This window comes from Cryptosporidium ubiquitum (genome assembly GCF_001865345.1).
Source record: "Cryptosporidium ubiquitum isolate 39726 chromosome Unknown contig_7, whole genome shotgun sequence".
NCBI classification, from domain to species: domain Eukaryota; phylum Apicomplexa; class Conoidasida; order Eucoccidiorida; family Cryptosporidiidae; genus Cryptosporidium; species Cryptosporidium ubiquitum.
The window spans coordinates 291,192-310,617 of record NW_021639830.1 but is presented as its reverse complement, the minus strand read 5'-3'; the positions used below and the strand labels follow the sequence as shown (position 1 = coordinate 310,617).

At 32.1% G+C, this 19,426-nt stretch overlaps 5 protein-coding genes across 5 annotated transcripts; 3 read left to right on the top strand and 2 right to left on the bottom strand.

Annotated features, from left to right (window-relative positions):
* Positions 1-133: 133 nt before the first annotated feature.
* Positions 134-6,625, top strand: cubi_00674 (RING domain-containing protein; the record flags this gene model as incomplete). Its single annotated transcript, XM_029017687.1, has 1 exon — positions 134-6,625. The coding sequence occupies one exon, from the start codon at positions 134-136 to the stop codon at positions 6,623-6,625; it is 6,492 nt and encodes a 2,163-aa protein (XP_028873485.1).
* A 1,557-nt stretch (positions 6,626-8,182) lies between these two features.
* On the top strand, positions 8,183-11,620 carry cubi_00673 (uncharacterized protein; the record flags this gene model as incomplete). The annotated part of the gene is made up of 1 exon (XM_029017686.1): positions 8,183-11,620. The coding sequence occupies one exon, from the start codon at positions 8,183-8,185 to the stop codon at positions 11,618-11,620; it is 3,438 nt and encodes a 1,145-aa protein (XP_028873484.1).
* A 932-nt stretch (positions 11,621-12,552) lies between these two features.
* cubi_00672 (uncharacterized protein) lies at positions 12,553-14,337 on the top strand (the record flags this gene model as incomplete). The annotated part of the gene is made up of 1 exon (XM_029017685.1): positions 12,553-14,337. The coding sequence occupies one exon, from the start codon at positions 12,553-12,555 to the stop codon at positions 14,335-14,337; it is 1,785 nt and encodes a 594-aa protein (XP_028873483.1).
* Positions 14,338-14,550: 213 nt separating this feature from the next.
* On the bottom strand, positions 14,551-15,477 carry cubi_00671 (ER lumen protein retaining receptor 1; the record flags this gene model as incomplete). Its single annotated transcript, XM_029017684.1, has 1 exon — positions 14,551-15,477. The coding sequence occupies one exon, from the start codon at positions 15,475-15,477 to the stop codon at positions 14,551-14,553; it is 927 nt and encodes a 308-aa protein (XP_028873482.1).
* A 464-nt stretch (positions 15,478-15,941) lies between these two features.
* Positions 15,942-18,971, bottom strand: cubi_00670 (uncharacterized protein; the record flags this gene model as incomplete). The annotated part of the gene is made up of 1 exon (XM_029017683.1): positions 15,942-18,971. The coding sequence occupies one exon, from the start codon at positions 18,969-18,971 to the stop codon at positions 15,942-15,944; it is 3,030 nt and encodes a 1,009-aa protein (XP_028873481.1).
* Between the last annotated feature and the right edge of the window lie 455 nt (positions 18,972-19,426).

Genomic DNA, 19,426 nt, shown 5'->3' with positions numbered 1-19,426 from the left:
GTTTACCTCAGGTCTTCTTTGTGTTAGCCGATTACTCTATTAAATTATTTAAAAACTTAGAATTCGCTTCGATACTTTAATATTTAGCGCCGGTCCTTTAAATCATAATTTGCCTGACTTTTTAAGAATATAAATGTCAAAAGGGAAATTTAAAAGCTCAATAAATAGCTCAAAGGCCATATCCTTGTTGGGTGAGAGCCGAGCAGGTGTTGCAACATCTTTATGGGGAATTTTTTCTGAGTTTAATATTTCACCAGATGATCCTGATACACTACATAGTAAAGAGCAACTAAATATATCTTCTCTTAACTCTTCTTTTGTCCCAATATTCACAAATATATCTAAGAAGGATTGTTTAACTCGGATGAAGGGGCTTGTCGCACTTAAAGAGCAGCTTTATCACTTAATAGAGAATCCTGACCCAGACATGAATTGGGAACCTGTTCTTTCTAACTTCACTTATATATATATCAGAGTTGGCGTATATGATTCAGATGTAAAAATAAGAAGACTTTCAAATGAATGTTTATCTCTTTTACACAAGATCGTTGGTGGAAAAAAGTTGGAAAAATTCTGTACGCTCTTTTTTCCTGCACTTTGGCTTTCTTTTAATGATCCTAAACCCGAAGTTTCAAAATCTGCTCTAGACTGCTTAGAAGGATTAGTTGGGAAGGACAACCGAGCAAAAATCGTCAGGCTGATAAAATTCTGTTCTTCATCCATGTTTGATTTATACGGCAGGCTATTAAGTTGCAATTTAAAGAATATTAAGAGTGAATTGAATGCAAATGTTTCTTCGCTGCCGGAAGAGGAAGAACTATTCGATAGAATGATATCCACTTCTATTGCATCCGTCAGAAAATTTATGGAAACTATGCAAAGTGAATCCTCTTGTTTGATTTCTTTTCAGATTGCACTTCATTTAATTTTCACATCATTCCCTCCAGAAATCAATCAATTTATTGAAAATTCAGATGGAAGTTTTTCTTGGAACACTTTAAAGATGGGAACTTTATGGACATTTATCTCAAATAATTACAGTAGTATTATCAGAATAGATGCCATTCAACTCCTCACATATTCCATGTCTATCATTCTAAACCAATTAAAACTAAACCATCCTGAAGCTTTGGATAGATTATCTAACTACATTCCATCTGCCTCTAAAACTTTTGTTGATGCTCTCAAATGCTTAGGTGACACAGCTAATTCAAATGTTCAAGCTGTTTCTCCAAAACTGATTTCTACTTTTTTAAAATTATTTCCCGAAATTTGGCTTCAAGGCCCTAACAAACTGTTTGGTTCTCCAATAAAGTACTTTACAAAAACCCTACTCATATGTTTAAGCAATCCTAATCAAATTAGTTGTCACTCATTATTTTCTGAATTGCCATACATCACAACAAATATCCCATTTAAGATCCTATTAGATGAATTTTTGCATTTCAATAATGAGATCGGTCTCATTAATGAAATTATCAATAAAACTGACTTTTACTTTAAAACATTTAATGAACTTATGGTATTTTTATATGAAAGTATTCAAGAAAATAGCTTGCCTTTACTGTGCTTGATTCCTCTTGGTATTATTTTACACCTAGTCAAGTTTTCCACTGACTCTGAAGACGATTCAACTACAATATCCTTAGGAACCCCTAACTCCACTTTGTTAAACTGCTCACTAGAAAGTTATTACACAATTCTTTTGCATTTTTTGCACAAAAAGTTTACTACTATTGATGAAAGTCAAACCCAACTCAAAGAATTTCTCATTAATTATTACTCAAAGATTATTTGGAGTCCAATCATATTTATTCTAACCACTAATAAAACTGTTTCTGGTTCTATTAATTCTATAGCTCACTCAAAGGCACAATTTAAAATAAATGAACAATTCTCAAACATGATGATAAATTCTTTACAATATCACAGCTGGTCGATTGAACAATGCAGGGAGAGAAATCTAAATAATTGTATTTCTAACCTGAATGACTTTTTGACAGGCTATTGGACTAGATTTTATATGGATCAATCAAATAAGCACCAAAATCTCAAATTTGGGCCTTTATTAAACCAAAAATCATACAGAATTGTCATTTTTCTGGAGTTGTGCTCGATTCTCAACAAACAAGACTCAGAATTTGTTGATCATGTCTTATTATGGCTAAAAGATACATCACATGAAACATTTGTAAATATTAATATTTTGGATAACAAAATTGAAGAAAATGAATACGAGATTATAACTTCAAGATTGAAACTTATTAACAAAGCTATCATAGAAGTGATCTTTAAACCTATTAATTCCAAAGACAATGAGAAAACCCAGCAAATTATTAATTTATTTTTGCAGATATTTACAGATTTTATACAGATATTGTCGAAAAGACCACTTGAAACTAACCATAAGAGAATTTACGCTATCTACCAAATTTTGGAAAATATATTCACAACTTTTATTTTTGCTTTATTTCAAAAAGAACTTAAATATAAATCTATTTTAAATGAAATGGTCTCCATTATTGTTAGTAACACCAACTCACTGGAGTCCATCACATTAGAATCTTTTCTGTATAAGCAACTATCAGATAAAGAAACATCTTTATCCCAATTTTTCTTAGAGGCAGTTTGCAAAGATTTCCCAAATGTTAATTCAGATGTTTTGGATGATATTAACAAAATATTTACCTCTGCTCATAAATACGAAACTCAAACGGATCAAATATATAACAAAAATAAAACAAGTAATTTTACAAGTGAGAAATCCTACAACTTGGATTTTAAGGAATGCTATATGAATTTTTTTGTTGCATTGAGCAAAACCTCACTCTTAAATATATCAAGATCTTTCTCAGATTTTATAATGGTCTTAATTATCTCACAGCTCAACTCATCCTTCAAAAAAAAATCCGTCTCGGGTTCGAATCTAAAAGAGGTATCGCAGCTTGGAGATTTAGTGACTAATTTAATGAATAATGCTAGTATTATTTCCGAGAACTTTATTACCGAACTACTATCTTCACTGATATACTCGGATAATGATTTTTGGTTTGAAAACTCAAAGTCGAGAAATGCTTTAATCCCTATAATTGATTCTATTTTTTCTAAAAGCCATGAAATAATTAATTCAAAGTTCAGAGCTGAAGTATCAAAGCTTGAAAGGATTCTTCTTTTCGATGTATTTAATATTGGTGATAAGATAACTGGTAGAAAAAACATATCAATCTATAAGCTAGCTGTTTTAGTTGACAGGAACTCCAATAAAGCTCTTGAAATGACAAATTCTTATTCCAAAGAAAGTTATGAAAATGAAATATTGTTCAAAAAGCTTGCAAGGATTATGGAATGTCTAAATAATTCGATAACTAACCAAAGTGTGTGTTTACAGAGTGATTTATTTGAGACAGGCTTTAGAATTCGGAGATTCCTAAGAATATTTAAAGAAATTGCAGATTTTTCTACTTCGGAATTAAACTCAAATAACTTTGGTGATGTTAAGGAGACAAAGATTAGCTACTGGTTAATAATATACACTATTAAGCATCTCTTTATATCGGAGGAATCTATTAAATTATTAATAAATTCGAGTGAACTCAGCTTAGACAAAGAGTTGATTTTAACTTTATTCAACTTTAGTGAATTCATACATGAAGCTGAGGAAGTTAGCTCTTTAATTATAAATTTTTCACGATATTTGGTCTCTAAGCATATTCATCAAATGCCTGATTTTCAACAAATCAGTAATAGTGCCCAGTTTATTCTTGGAGAATATAATGAACCAGAATCAAAATTAATTCTGAACTTAGGAACTGACTTCTTTGTTCATCTATTTGAGTTAATGAATGATGACAATAATATGAGAAATGGATACCTCTCAATAATGATTGATTATTTGGATTCTAATATTTTGGAAAGCAATTCGACTTCTTTATTTTTGGCATTAATTAAGATCAAGCAACAAGGAGTTGAATTACCAGAAATATATTTCGAATTGTCAAGTCGAATTTTGGATTTGTTTTATACTGAAATGAAAGAATTGTCAGACTTCAAAGAGAAGAGCTACACGAAAATATCTAGGCTAATACATTGTACTAAAGCCATTATTATTGAAGAAGGAGTTCAAAACGACAAGTTAGAATTTGGAATATATTCAACAATGAAACTGATAGATGTTTTAACAGAGGAATTGATTAATCTAGATATTTCTAAGTTTCTAAATACAAAAGAATTATTTAGATTTTGTGATTTAATGGCAGTCTTTATTGAATTATTACAGGAATATTTAACAATGTATATTCAAGGAAGAGAAATTCAAGATAATATAGAGGTTGAATTTCAATATAATAACTTGGAGTTATCCAAGCTAATGATTAAGCTTTCTTCAACAATTCACTATTTAGTTGGGAAAATCTTTGAAATTTCAACATCTGAAATCAATAATGACCCTAAAATAGCCAAAAGATTGGACGATTATTCAATGGCAATTCAATATCTTGTTTTAAATTCACTGAAGTTTTCCTGCAGTATTTATGAAAAGCTTAAGTTATCTTCGGAAGATGAGACAATATTGGATGAGTTAAGATTTACTAGCGTCACAATTCAATTGGAAACAAATATTCTAAGCACTTTTGACAAGTTTTTGGGGTTAATTTCAACAGTTTTAATGTCTAAAAAGAATTATGCAGTCGGTATTGGTTTGAGAATATTTATAGAGCAAATGGTAGTATTAAAAAACTCGGAGAATGTTGGAAAAATGTGGATTTTGGCTGTGCTAAAATCAAAATTAGGTAAAATTAAGGAGAATGCTATGGAAATATCAAAATTATTAACTACAAATTCACTAAAGTTACAGTCTTTGGTATTAATGATATTGAAAGAGCATAACTGGTATGACACACAGTACGAATATCCTGATTTAAACAAAGCCGTAACTAGTATTGAGAAACTTAATAATTGTATAAAAGAATACTTAATTTCTAAAAATAAAGATGGTGATTTTAACGAAATTGACGGCCAAGAACAAGATCAAGATGAAGAAGATCAATATGATTTTACAAAAGAGCCAATTCATTCTGGGATAAATCACTTTGAATGCTTCATTAGACCTGAAAGTAAGCCATTAATTTCAGAGTCTGACTCAGAAAACTTTGAAAGAGGGATAGAAGTAATCGCTTCTCATTGGAGAAGACTTATTGGGCCTTCTCTAGCTCAACAGTTATTGGAAACATACTTTAGTACAATTAATGTCAATTATTTTGAACAAATGGAAAGTGATTCTTCCACTAATATTTCTGGCCATTCGAGCTATTTGAATTCAATATATATGGATGTTTCACAAAGATTAGGATGTTGGAATTTTATTTTACCAAAATTAATTTCTGACGATTTTGTAATTTGTACTGATAAAGAAAATCCAAATATTAAGACAATAGAAAAGAACTTGACACCATGTATTGAATCGTTGTTGGAGTTGAACCCAGTAGTGATTGGAGAAGCAATCATGGAAAAACAGATAAATCTAAGATCTCAGACTAATAATGACTTTCTTCCTTCTAATCTAGAAGATGAGGATACTTCAATTTGCCAGGCATTACAATACTTTGTCAAAGGAAGGGACTATTCCGAATTCATTCTAGATGAGATTGTTTTGAAAAATACAACATTTTTTGGCTTGATGGATCTTTTAGATGCACGTGAAGGTTTAGAAATTACTCAAACTATTCGAATGTCCTTAATTCACGTTTTGGTTGAACTTGCTTTTCAAACATTAGTGATTTTAGAGGATCATATCAAATATGAAGAGATAAGCCATTCCATAGAGAAATCCTCTGAAAAAACGATAAATCCGCGAACTAACTGGTTAGATTTATTCAAACACTCTTCAAACACTGAGAGACGTAGACTACTTACTGCTAATCTCGAGGAAATCACGGAATTGAACCCAAACTCTAATTCGGGATCGATTATATGGGACTCCAGTAACATATTTTTCACGTGGCTCCTAGCTACTAGGATGATTTTATCTCTAACTACATATTTTCCAAGAATACTACGTGAAATATGGCTATGTAACTCTAACAACAAAACTCAAGCTATTCTACAAAAATTGGTTATTAACTACTTTTCACCAATAATTATCCCGATAGAATTCAATCATATCCCTCTAATTGTTGAAACAATGTCAAACCCAGATAGAAAAATTACATTTGACCATAATATCTCATCCAGGACAATTAAAATAAACTATTCTGAACGTGGGTTTACCGCCACGCTCTCATTTACTTTCTCAAAACATCATCCGCTTGTCATTCCAAAAGTGAACATTCCAAATGTCATCGGAGTATCAAAAAAACAAAATTCAAACTGGCTTATTTCTGTTATTAAAGCCGTAAGATATAAAAATGTCGTTCACGCAATTCTCACCTGGATAAACAATTTATCGTTATACTTAGAAGGCATAGAAGATTGCCTTATTTGTTATTCGATTGTGCACCCCCAATACAGGACACTACCAAGAAAAAGATGTAATACGTGTAACAATATATTCCATTCGGAATGTATTTATAAATGGTTTAGAACTTCCAACAAAACTACATGCCCACTTTGCATTTCTATTATGCATTAAGACCACACTCATACCGCCAAATACACCCGCCTAATAGAGTGTGGCTTTATTATAAATAGACCTGTGTATTATTACATGGAAAATTTAAATAGATATATTTTAAATGTATTGTGAATGATAGTTTTTATTAATAGGAAATTGTTAAATAATAAATAATTGTTTTTAAAAATTTTGTGTAAATTTTATTATACGTATATAAATTCATTATTTAATTTATACAAGGTGGAATCACAGATAATAGAGACATGACTGCAGTCGAATTAATGTTAAATTTATTTATTACAAATAAATATCTAGTCTTAACTGATTAAGATTCAAATTATAGTTTTTTTTCAAAGTTTAATTACTTTGTACAAATATATATATATATATATATATATATATATATATATAATGTATATATAATATGTATAATATATAATATATATATAATATAATATAATATAATATAATACAATATAATATAATATAATACATTATTATTTTAAAAAATTCACTATTAAATATTTAAATACGGATTTTTTTGTCTTGGGTAAAAATAACAAAGCAAAGTAATAAAGAATAATTAAAGTGTAAATAAGATCATGTTCAAACTTTAATTAACGAAAATTTATTTATAATATTAAGTTGTATACCTGTAACAAATTACTATAACCATCTACTTAATAAGTAATCATTATATATTTGTATATCAATATATGAGTAAATGTTAAGTACATTCAACAAAGCTTGTTGAGATAGTTGATCTTCAATTGTTAAGTAATTAGAAAATAATCAACATACTAAAGCGATTGTATTGTTAACTACCTTTTCAATCTCGAATGTATTACAATATCAATAATCGTTTGTTTTTCTGACATGAAGACTTTTTTAAGTGTAATATTGATATACATAAAAACTCAGATCGTTCGGATGTTTAATAATCCTTCTACATATAGACTCAATAATAAGTAATACATAATTGGGATCTATAACATAATTTGGTCTTGTAACTGACCTTTTTTTTCAGAAATTAATTGCATTGGAGATAACAGACATCTCTATTGGCCAAGAATACAAAATCATTGAAAATAAGGACTTGTCCGTTATTGCCTCCAATTTACGAACTTGTATTTCTTTTTTGAGACTCTTCTCTTTTAGTCTAGACTTAGATTTTTCCTGGGTTTGAATCAACTTTACAACTAGATAAATTGAGAAAGGCCTCGGGAATTCTGAAAGTTTGGTGAGTCTCTGAGTTATATAGTCCAATTATAATATCAAGGGCATCGAAACAGGAATCACGGAGTTTAGATAATTGTAACTAATTTAAGTGTTATTTTGGACCTGAAACAAGAAAATTAACCACTCTACATAATCTTAGCATTTATTGCAACATTAATTAATAAAGATCGAGAAATCAGATAAATATAGACTCAAAAAGACTGTTAGGGCAGGTTTGTCTTGGGGAAAAGTGTATCTTTTTCTTTTTGTTCTCTTTTAATAAATATTGTTCCCCTATATTATTACAGAAGATAATATCAGTAAATAGTTTTTTTTTTCAATTAAGAATATCTAAAAATGTGGCATCCAAATATCACGGGCCACGCCGAAGGATTGGAAACTATCTCTTCCACAAATCCGATGGCAAAGGTTGGACCGACTGAGAAAAAGCAAAAAGGTAAACTCAGATCTGGTCCGACTAACTCTAATAATCAAAGAAGGGCTGGCACTCGATTTTCTAATAATCCAAATATGCAGGCCCAACCTCATGTCTCTACCCAATCTTCACCAGTTCCTGGAGTTGCAGTAGGATCATTGTCCATTCCAACATCAGGCTCGAGTTCTCTTGGGATTGCTGGTTTAAACTCTCCATCGGTGAATTCCATGGGAGTTCCTGGGAACATTTTGGCTGCTCCTCCTATTAACCAACCTTCTCAAGGCCAAACTATGTCTTATAGAAACACGAAAAAGATACCTATAGATCGCTCTAAATTTCATCCGAGTATATCTAATTTGGCTGGTGCCATTATTGGGGTTTCAGGATCAAATCAAAAATGGATGGAACAGGAAAGTGGTGCCCAGGTTCAAATTTTGGGGACAACCGGCAATGATCCGGAGGGTCTCCATATACTAGTGCGTTATAATGAACCTTGTGAATTGGAAATTGTGGAAGCAATCATTGAGGAGATAGGAAGAGCAACTTTTGAAGGAGGTGGGGGATTTATCTCTCACATTTTGCCAAATAGAAAACCCGTTTCCCCAACTCTAAACGGAATGCAGGGTAATATGGTTGTATCTGGAACTCTTCAAGACCATACATCTGGAATAAAAAAACAGATGATGGGAAATAATATGGTAATTGGGGGAGTGCCACCTCTCCCTCCCAATTATTCTTCGCCTCAACAACCTATCTATAATACTATGTCTGCTAGTATTGGAATGGGATTTATTCCTAGAGGAGGAATCGTTGCCCCTGTTCAAATAGAGTGGCCGAAAACTCCTCCAGCTTCACCAGTTGAGTTTGAATGGCTTTTACATCTAGTAATACATTCTGCTCTTAGCCAATTGGGACCTATGGTTAGCCATGGAGTTCCTATGATTCATATTCCAATGCTATATGACACCTTTACTAGTTTCCGTTTCGAGCATGATGCAACTTCATTCTTTCAATCTTATATAATTCAAAATGGACTATTGGGTTTGATTCAAGCCTTACCTCACATTTTTATAGAAGGTCCTCATACCATAATAGATTCTTCGAATATTCCAAAGTTGTCTCCAATTTTTAAAGTTAATCTCTCATCAGGAGTTACCCCACTATTACTTCCAGCTCAATCTGTGACAGTTTCATTTGCAGACTTCAAGCTAGCTGCAGAAGCATTTTGGAAGATGGGAGCATTGCCACCAACTTTTTCCGGCTTTGGGCCACAACTTCCACAAAACATAAATGGAACAGGTGGTTCTTCAGGAGTAACAGGTACGGGACCAACTGGAACCATTTCCGACAATATATATAATACTAGTAGTATTGTATCCGCAAATCAGCATCCAAGACAACATCAAAGCAAAGATTTACCAGGTTCATCTACTGGGGAAAATGAACCCACAATTAACTCCACGTTAGGAGGTAATAACAAAATTAAGAAAGATCAGGGCGCTAATGGTAACTTAAATGCAAATTCTAATCAACATACGAAAGGATCTTCTTTAATATCTGATGATGATGATACATATGGAATTGATAAATCAAATTCTAGAAATGGTATGAACAATAATGGGATTTCTTCAGTAGCTCTCTCGTCTCATTCATCAACTACTACTACATCTTCAGCAACAACATCTTTATCGAGTTTTGGTAAGGATAACATACCTCAAACATCTTTAATGATAGTTTTACAAGGAGTTCACTTTCTGTTACGAAGATGGATAAGCAAACGATTGGCCCCTCACTACATCCCAAAAAGTTCATTGGACTTTCTTCCTTTGGATATTCTCGAGAGCGAATTTTCGCAGTTTTATGAAGTTCCTTTAAATATTGAAATACTTGGTTGGACAAATTTACTGCATTTTGTAGAAGCATTTCCCGATGTTTGGACCGTTGAAAATGTTGGGCCAGATGAGTTTACTTTGATTCCGCTTCCTTATCCTGACTTCTCAATGATTGCCAAGACCAGGGGTATTACGAAGCTTAACCATGGAAAACTTTATGATTCAAAACCTGAATCTAAAACTTTCGCTCTATCTGTCCAAGGCTCTTCTCTGGCAAATATCCACAAAAGTGGAGGATCACTAGATAATATTCAAACAATTGTCAAGCAAACACAGGACTTTGTGACAGAAGCTATTGCTTCAGGATATCCTGCAAATTCTTTGGAAATTAATTCTATAAATGAGATAATCAATGGAGTGACAATTGGGCTTTATTCTTTAGACAACAACACAAGTTCATCTTTGTATGAACTGGTAACCAAAGTTACAAACCTCCTCCCTAAATATTCATCTAATCCTGTCTCAAATGTGAGTACCAACTTAACTAACAAGCCAATTGGTGGAAGTATCAGTAAGTCCCGTTTTGATAATGCATATAAAGGATCAAGTAGTATGGGTTCCATGAATGGTTTACCAAAAGGGATCAAATCCTCTGTACTTCAGCAGCAGCCTCACTCATTACAACTGCCACCGGCTTATACATCTGGCCATATTTCTGCTGTAAATGAAAAATCTATTTTGGGAGGACCAGGACACCATAATTCTTCGGCAGTTGCACCTGTTGCCACATCCAGATTTAACAGTGTAAATCTCAAGAATGAAATAAGATACGATGTTGGAGCTTTGCAGCCCATATCTACTCACAATCCACATAATATTAATCAACATGCTCCCCATCAGACGAATGCTCAAGTACCTAATAGCAATCTTTCAACTGGAAGATCAGTTAATGGTGGACAATCAAAACGTGTGTTTTCCAACCAATGTGCAGGAGCCGGTAATAACAACAGTAATGTTGGGGCTGGCAAGGGCCCTAAGCAGCTAACAGCAGGACAAGAACAACGTTCATATCCGCTATTTGACCAACAAGGTAATAATCCATCTTCAGAGTTTGTAAATCTCCAGAATACTTCATCTCATATTCATTCTGGCCAAAATACATTTGGAATGCAGGAAACTGATGGAAATAATATTCATAACTATTACCATCATCCAATAGACGGAAATTCCCACTTTTCTTCTTATAATGGGGGTGTTTCAGGTATTAGCAATGGTATTTCGGGTTCATGTCACTATGATTATCACTCATTTGGAGTTCAACCCGCAAATTCAACATTTATCCAACCTTCTCAAAATCACACTATAAATAATGCGCATTTCTCCAAGTCTGTGGGAATTCCTCCAAACCAAACTATTAATAATAATGGTAACAATGGAAATAATATCTTGTTGTCTTTATCTAACTCTACAGGCGTAGTATCCAATAGATCCAGCTGGGATCGTAAAAATAAATCAAAAAACAATTAATGTTATTTGGGTGGGTGTGTAATTATAATTTAAAACTGGCGATAAAAAAAACTGGTAGTTTGTTCCAAGAAATGATTTTTGTCCATATATTATATCGTCTAGTCGTTCCTTTAATTTAGCTTCTGGGATGTGTTATAGCTGATTATGTCTTTAGGATTGATCAATGCTATTTTCGTCGCGAATAGCTACTGATATGATACTCCTTTGTTATATAAAAAACAAAGTTAATTCTGAATATATGTATTATAAGAAGAATCTCGAAAGTAGCTCAAACGCTTATACAAGTAATTACATTTAATTGCCAAAGTATTCTGTAGTCGAATTCATTGAAAATAGACGATGGAGTGAGAACTGGACGTTCGCCATACCATGTCTGTTTCCTCGTTTTTATCTTAATGAGAATATTTAGTTTTAATGGAAACTCTAATGTCATTTTACGAATTTCTGCATGTCGCGCCTAGTGACGCTATGTTGTAAATATTGACTTTGCGTTTGCTCCTATTTAAGGTTATCAGTGGGAGTTGAGATATCACAATACCATCTAAAATAATACATTTAAATTATAATTATAGCAAAATAAATAATAAGTTACTTTTTATTGACATCTTTTTTCAAGTTTTAGAATGAGTTAATGTTAAGCAGAAATAATTAAGGCAAATTAAGAGATTTAAATATGAATATAATTAAAACAAATGTTAAAATTCTAAACTTTAACTCTTTCAATTATTTTTTAAATACTAAATTTCAATTCTTATAAAATTTTTGGCACACAATTTCTATTTATTTCAAAGAAAAAGTCAAAAATACACACAATTTAAAAAAAATAATGCACCAAACTGAGAAAAATAAAATAGAATTTAATAGAACATAGGTTAATAGGAGACGTCATTAAAAATACAATAAAACCTAATTCTCCTAGATTTTTATTCAAGATGGAAGACTACGATTCACAGTCAACTGTTGAGGATGTTTCAGAATGGGCAGAGCACATTGAAGATGTGATTGAAGAGTTACAGAGAAACTATAGAATAATACAAACTGAAATGAGTTGTCTGGTAGAAAAACTACAAGTAGTAAATCGGCCTAGAAATCATATTTCCAAAAGAGTAGTATTATCAAGAAGAAACCATAACTTTAAGACGGGAAATGAAAACTCAAAAAACTCAAGAAATTGCTGCAACAACTGCCATGGAAATTCTGCATGCAAAAATAACAAGGGACAACTTCTGGAGAGTGTAGCTGAAAATATTCTTGGAATTGCAAATGAACAATATATTAATAATATGGTACAGAAATCAGTGTCAACTCTGGAAAAAATGTTAGTGGATAAGCTAGACAAAAATTGTGTTCATCACCACCTAGAACTCCAGAGAAACATTACAGATCTAAAAGTTCAGCAATCAATAATGGAATCAACTGTAAAAGATATTGCATTACAGATTCAGGAGATTGCACTGGAACTAAGAGATATGAAGATTTCTATTGAGAATAAAGCGGCTGAAAATAATATGTTAGCTTTATCGCAAAAACACCAGAAAGATGATAAGAATTTAGACTCGACTTTAAACTCAAATTCGCTATCAAGTTCTGATTCAAGTTCTTGCTCTTGTTTATGTTCCTCTACAGAAAAGTCTTTAAGTAATGGGAATTGTAGCTGTTATGAACGTAATAGAAACGAAAAGCTTGAAGTAAGCAAGATGTTAATATATGAAATCCTCAGAGACGTTTTCGTCGAAGATGAAGATTTGGTTGGAATGGGAAGTAATTTGGAAGGATTAGAGCTTGAGAACTTATGTTTAATTAGGCAGTTATTCAAAGATTTCGTTAGAATTATAACACAAGGTAGGATTGAGGCTTTGGAAAAGGGTATTGGGGAAATCCGTAATAAAAATTTGAAAGATGAAAAAAACACAGAAAAAAGATTTGATGATATTAATATTTTGATTAAAGATGAGCTTAAGAATAGGTCAGCTGAAAATGATATGATATCGAAACTTGAGCACAGAATTCAAGGGGTTAAAAATGAAGTAAATAATTTACAGGACAACTATATGAACTTTAAAACTGAAGAATTATTCAATAGAGAACAAATTGAAAAGCTAGAAAAAGAGTTAAATAATCGTTCAGAACTTATTCAGTCCGCTATTAAAGAATTAAATAATGAATGTTTTGCTCTTAGAAAAAAGCAAGAAGAAGAAAGTGGCTTCCTATTTGGCGAAGAGCTGTCCAAGACCATTACCGATAAGATTTCTAGTATCAAAGATTTGGTTAGTTACATTAGTGAAGATCTTTTTAAGAATGAAGAGAAGCTACAAAGACAAATCAAAAGGAATTCCCAGACAATTGAAGAGCTCAAAAACGGTTTTATAGAATTTGAAAACTATTCGGATGAGAACTTTATAGAAATTGTCAATTCCTTGAAGAATTTCAGAATGCAGACAATTACAATACTATCATCAATGTACAAAGTAATAAATGAGAACCTTTCTGATGGTGTTAATATATTAAGTTTCCAACAAATACTCGAGGAGAATTTCCATGAATCCAGTGGAGAATTACAAGGAATGGCTGGTATTAGTCCAAACATCTTCTCTACACAAGGAAACTTGAGCCCAGCAAAAAAACAAAATACTGATATTAAACAGAGTAATAGAGCCGAAAGAAAAAGCAATTCAATAAATCAGAAAATTCCTCCAAGTGCTTATCATATTAATTAGCATTCCAAACAAGAAGTATTCTTATTTCGTATACTAATGTGACTATAAATAAATAATTCTGTACTTTATGTAACTTTTCTTTATTGATTTATAATTGGCTACATTAAAGTAATTCAAACTTTGAAGTTTTCTTTCCATTCTATTTTAATATATTTTATTTTTTTTATATTAGTCTGTATCAGTTCTTTGGGATAGAAAAAAACGAGCATTCGTTTATACAATACTTGTAGGGATAATTAGTGCTTTTCCTAAACGAACAGATTTAATGTATGCATACAAAAAGTCTGTAAAAAGAATTATTTGAATTGCAAAGGAAGCCATTACGGTCCATCCTGGAATGTTTTTTCCATGCTCAGGAGCGAGTTCCCTGTATGAAAAAAGCCAAAACACAAATGACAGAATCTTTGAGGTTGCTAAAGATGCCAGATAATGACTTGTAAGAGTTTCAACTTCACCTCCAATTTTTGTCATCATAACAAGCTGCGGTAGCATCGCTGTTGTTTCCAAATATAATGAAAATGTCCAAGCAAAGTCAGCTGGGAAATAACTATTCAAATCTGGATGTATTATTGCAGCTAATATAGCAGAAAATACTATTGGTATGATAATATTTACTGAGTCTTTATCAAATTTGTATTGATACTTAAGCTTTGTGTTCCCCCAATAAATTAATAAGAGAGAAATAGCCAAAGAAACTACATCTGCCACTTGATATACCCAATCGCCCGATCTATCTACTGGTAAATATCCATTGAAAAATAAAGTAGAAGATAATTTAGAAATTAAAGCTATTGAATACAGTATTTGACTTCTTAGAGAAATTCCTGAAAGAGAACACTGCGTGTTAACTTTTGATGCCAGTAATAGAAATGCAAAACATTGGAATGCCGAAGATAGTGTCAATATTGCGGAAAAACTTCCATCAGAAAGGTACTTGTATCCCACCATCAGCACTAGACAGAATGCTATCCAAAATAAAATTTCAAGTTGGCTTTGGTATGATACTCCTGCTTCACTTCTGTTCTTGATTTTATTGAACCAACTTTCATTATATCCCAATTTTTCCTTGCCTTGGTAACAACTATATGATAATTTGTCGTTTTCTAACTTGCTTGAAATGTGCCCTGAATACATCATCATCTTCAAGTCTAACAAACCTTAATGATTCCAATAATTTCAATTTGATTATCTCTAGCAATTTATTTGTAAATATAAAAACAATTATGAATTTACCGGTTTTGTTGTATTTTTAAACTTGCTCAAAATAATTGTTACAACCACAGGTAGTTTTTTTTTTTTTATTATTTGTTTATTTTGCAAAGGCAATGAATACTAAATCAAACTAAAAAACATTAGGAAAGATAAGTTTCTTGTCTTGACATATTTCGAATCTGTAACTATTTTTTTTTTTTGCATGATAATATTGTCCATGCATGCAAATAATATTCATGCCTGCAATTCATATTATGCATGCATTGTGGGGACTGAAATACAACAAGAAATATCAAAAAAAATATTTAAGACAAAAAATGATTATCAATTCTAAACTAAATATAATGATACAGTTTAAACGAATTTCTAAAAATTTAGAAATTCAATATAATTTATAATTTTTTTGATATTAGTCTTAGTGAGATATAATGTAATATGGAACAATTTGAGTCATATATTTGCCTTGAAAATGAGTATATTTGAGAAATGTTCATCAAAATTGCGAGAAAAATACTTCTTGTATCGCAATCACTGAGATTTGTAGATAATAATGCGAGTTTGTTTTGTTTGAGTTTTTCGCACTCCTCACTATCATTGTTTTTTACATTATCTTCAATAAGATTTTTACTATTCTGTAAAGAGTCACTTAGAGATTCATTGACATTAAGAAATGTATTCCCATGAACCCTGATAATAGACTCAAGCCAAATTAGATGACGTTCTAGTCTGAAAAAATGTTTATTATTAGGATTCGTTACAACTCTGAGAAAGTTGAGTACGTTTGGAAGCAAAAATGAAACAATATTCTGGACAATATAATCGATCGAATTAACTGGAATTTGAATATATGCCCTTGCAAGTATATTAAAATTGTTCATAGCTAATGCAAGAATCAAGCCTCTTAAAAAGTCTCCTTCTTTAATGAAATTATTAATATTCCTTAAATTAACCTCTTTTGTCATTATTTGTTTTTTAAAGGTATCTAACATATTTAAGTGATTTGATGAGCCTGAATATGAATTTCCCAGAGTATCAATTGCAAAAAGGAATGCTCCATGGTTAGTAGATGCAATCCAATGTGAAGAATTTTGGGAAAATGCTACCTCATAAACTGTAAATTGAGTTTGCCTACTAGGATTGGAAAACTCGCCAACAAGAGCACCTGGTAAAGAATTGTGTTCAGAAATAATCTTCTCTTTCTCGCTTAATTTATTTGAAGGGTTCCAAATTTCGTCTGGATTTTCAGAATCAAGTATCTTTCTTTTCTTTTTACTGGCGTTTGAATTTGAATTAAGCTCCATTCTAATTCCCGAAAAGAATCGCGAATTTGTTAGTTGAACATTAGATACTAAGGTGAATGTTAATGTGTCATAAAGGCATACTCTAGCAGAGTTTCTAGAAGAAGCAAGAAGAAATCTTCCATTACTACTGTAACAGATAGATGAGAAATGTTGGTTCCTATTAATATTTTGGCTTGTATTTGCTCCAAGCTTTCCTCCGCCGTTTCTACTATTGTTTGCAGAAAATGCATCTGAAGAACTCCTCCCACTATGAATATCTCTTAGACCATCAATACTACCCTCGACAGTGCCCTTATTAATATCCCAGAAAGTAATACTTCCAGATAAAGAACTAGTGGCGAGCATATTATTTCCTCTAGGATCAAATGCTATTGAAAGCACAGAAGAAGAATGTAATAAAGTTTCCCCTGTCGCTCCTTTGCCAATACGAGCATAAAGATCCCATATTCTAACGGTACCATCCCACGAGGCGGAAGCTAAAATTCCCGGGCTTGAAAGAGAAGGGCAAAATGCAATATCAACAATATTAGATGTATGCCCAGATAATTTATCTACTAGCTTGCCAGTTTGGAAACTCCAAACATAAATTTTACATCCTTCACCCTGGGTGCCTGCTACAACCAAATCCCCAGCCCTATCAATTGCAATACATGTGAACTGAACTCCGGTGTCTTCATCAACTGTTAGAGTCCTGAAATTTCTGTATCTCATAATGTCGTATGCTCTAATTGAACCATCCAGTGATGCGGATAGTACTGCATTACCTTGTGGATTAAAAATAATTTTGGATACTGGAGCAATATGATCGGAAAATGTTGCAAAGTTATATCCTGAATTAATATCCCAAAGTTTTACCTTACCATCAACCCCTCCTGTGGCAACTATTGTCCTTGATCCAATACCTAGATAATTGTCATGAGAAGTTTTTCCGCTCCATTTTCCTTGAGTTAATCCTGCTGGACTAAAACTAGAGCATTGTATACCATATGAATGGCCTTGCTGCTTAAGTATATAAGATTCTGACTGCCACTCCCAAATAATGAGTTGACCCATTTTTGCTGCTCCAACTGCTAACCATTCGCCTCCTGCACCAAATTTTAGCGAGGTTAAAGGAGAGTTGGAAAGTGAAAAAGTATGAATTGAATGAATTAAAATGCTTTTTGGATCTTTAGAATCGGCATCTAGCCCAACTGAAATTCCGTATAAAGTAAATACTCCATTCGAAGTTGAAATTGCAACAAGGTTCTTTTCATAATTGAATGTACAGCCTGTAATAATTGCTCCCTTTGACTGATTTACATATGCTCTCAAAGCTTCGATCCAATATTTACTTCTTATTTCATCACATAATTCGGGTTCTAAGTCTGAATCCATATCTTTAGTTGAGTAATCATTTATTTTAGGTTTTTTAATTTGTCTAATAAGAATTTTTTTAGGTGTAACAACTTTTTTTCCTTGACTTTCCTTTTTGGAAGAAGGCCTCCAGAATATGATCACGCCCTCAGAACTTACAGAAAATATAGATTGCATACTTTTTGTAAAGTATGCACCAACGACTGGATTTTTATGGGCAACGAATGCCACTGTATCAAAATTACACATTTTTTCGATACTTATGAGCCTTACGGTCATATCATTACTGGCAGTGAGTAAAAAGCTATCGCACTTACTCCAGTCCAGGGAATTTACTTTAGAGTTGTGAATAATATGCTTCCTTTTCAATATTAACTGCCAACCTTTTGATATACATGGCGCATACCATATGTAAATTCCAGAATCGACAGCAGCTGCAACGTAATGGCCATTATGACTATAACTAATAAACCCAACAGAGCCAGGAAATTGCATTCTATTAAGAATTAATCCCTTTTGGAAATTAATGATTGAACCATAATTGTCTTCATCTACACATATCAGAATACTTTCGTCAGGTGAAAGACACATTTTACTTATGTTGCTTCTTGCTTCGCATCCTAAAACATGGGTTCTGTTAAACTTTATATCATGAACACAAATTCTATTATCCACGTTGGAAATTAAGTTCGAAGATTCTGAGAAAAAAAGAATATCACCTCCATTATATGGTACTCCTAATAAATTGTTGAATTTGTAAGATGACATTATAAATTATTAATTAAAAAAATAACTGTTTGAGAATTTTGTTTAAACCTTCAATATAAACACCTGTGCAAATATTAGCTTATTCTTAACATATATAGGTACGATTAAAGTTAAAAGAGCTTTTTAATTCAATTGTTATTAAAGTATTCCCTTTCCAAATTATTGAAATTTTCTCTCAGCTATCACAAAATAGTTTAATAGAGGAGTATAATTTAAATAGGGATTCTAAATAACCGAAACTTTGTCGCTTTAATCTAAAAAACCCAACAGCTTTTTCAAATCCTTTTTGTCAATTCTGGACCCTTTCTGTTGGAAGTCACTAAAATTAAAACATAGAATGCCGACATACCGCCAAATTTGGCGCGCGCGCCGAGGTTGTTGCTGTGGGTCAACATAGACATGCTATGGTTGTGTTAAGATCAAGATGGAAAGGAATGGATACAAATACAGAAAAT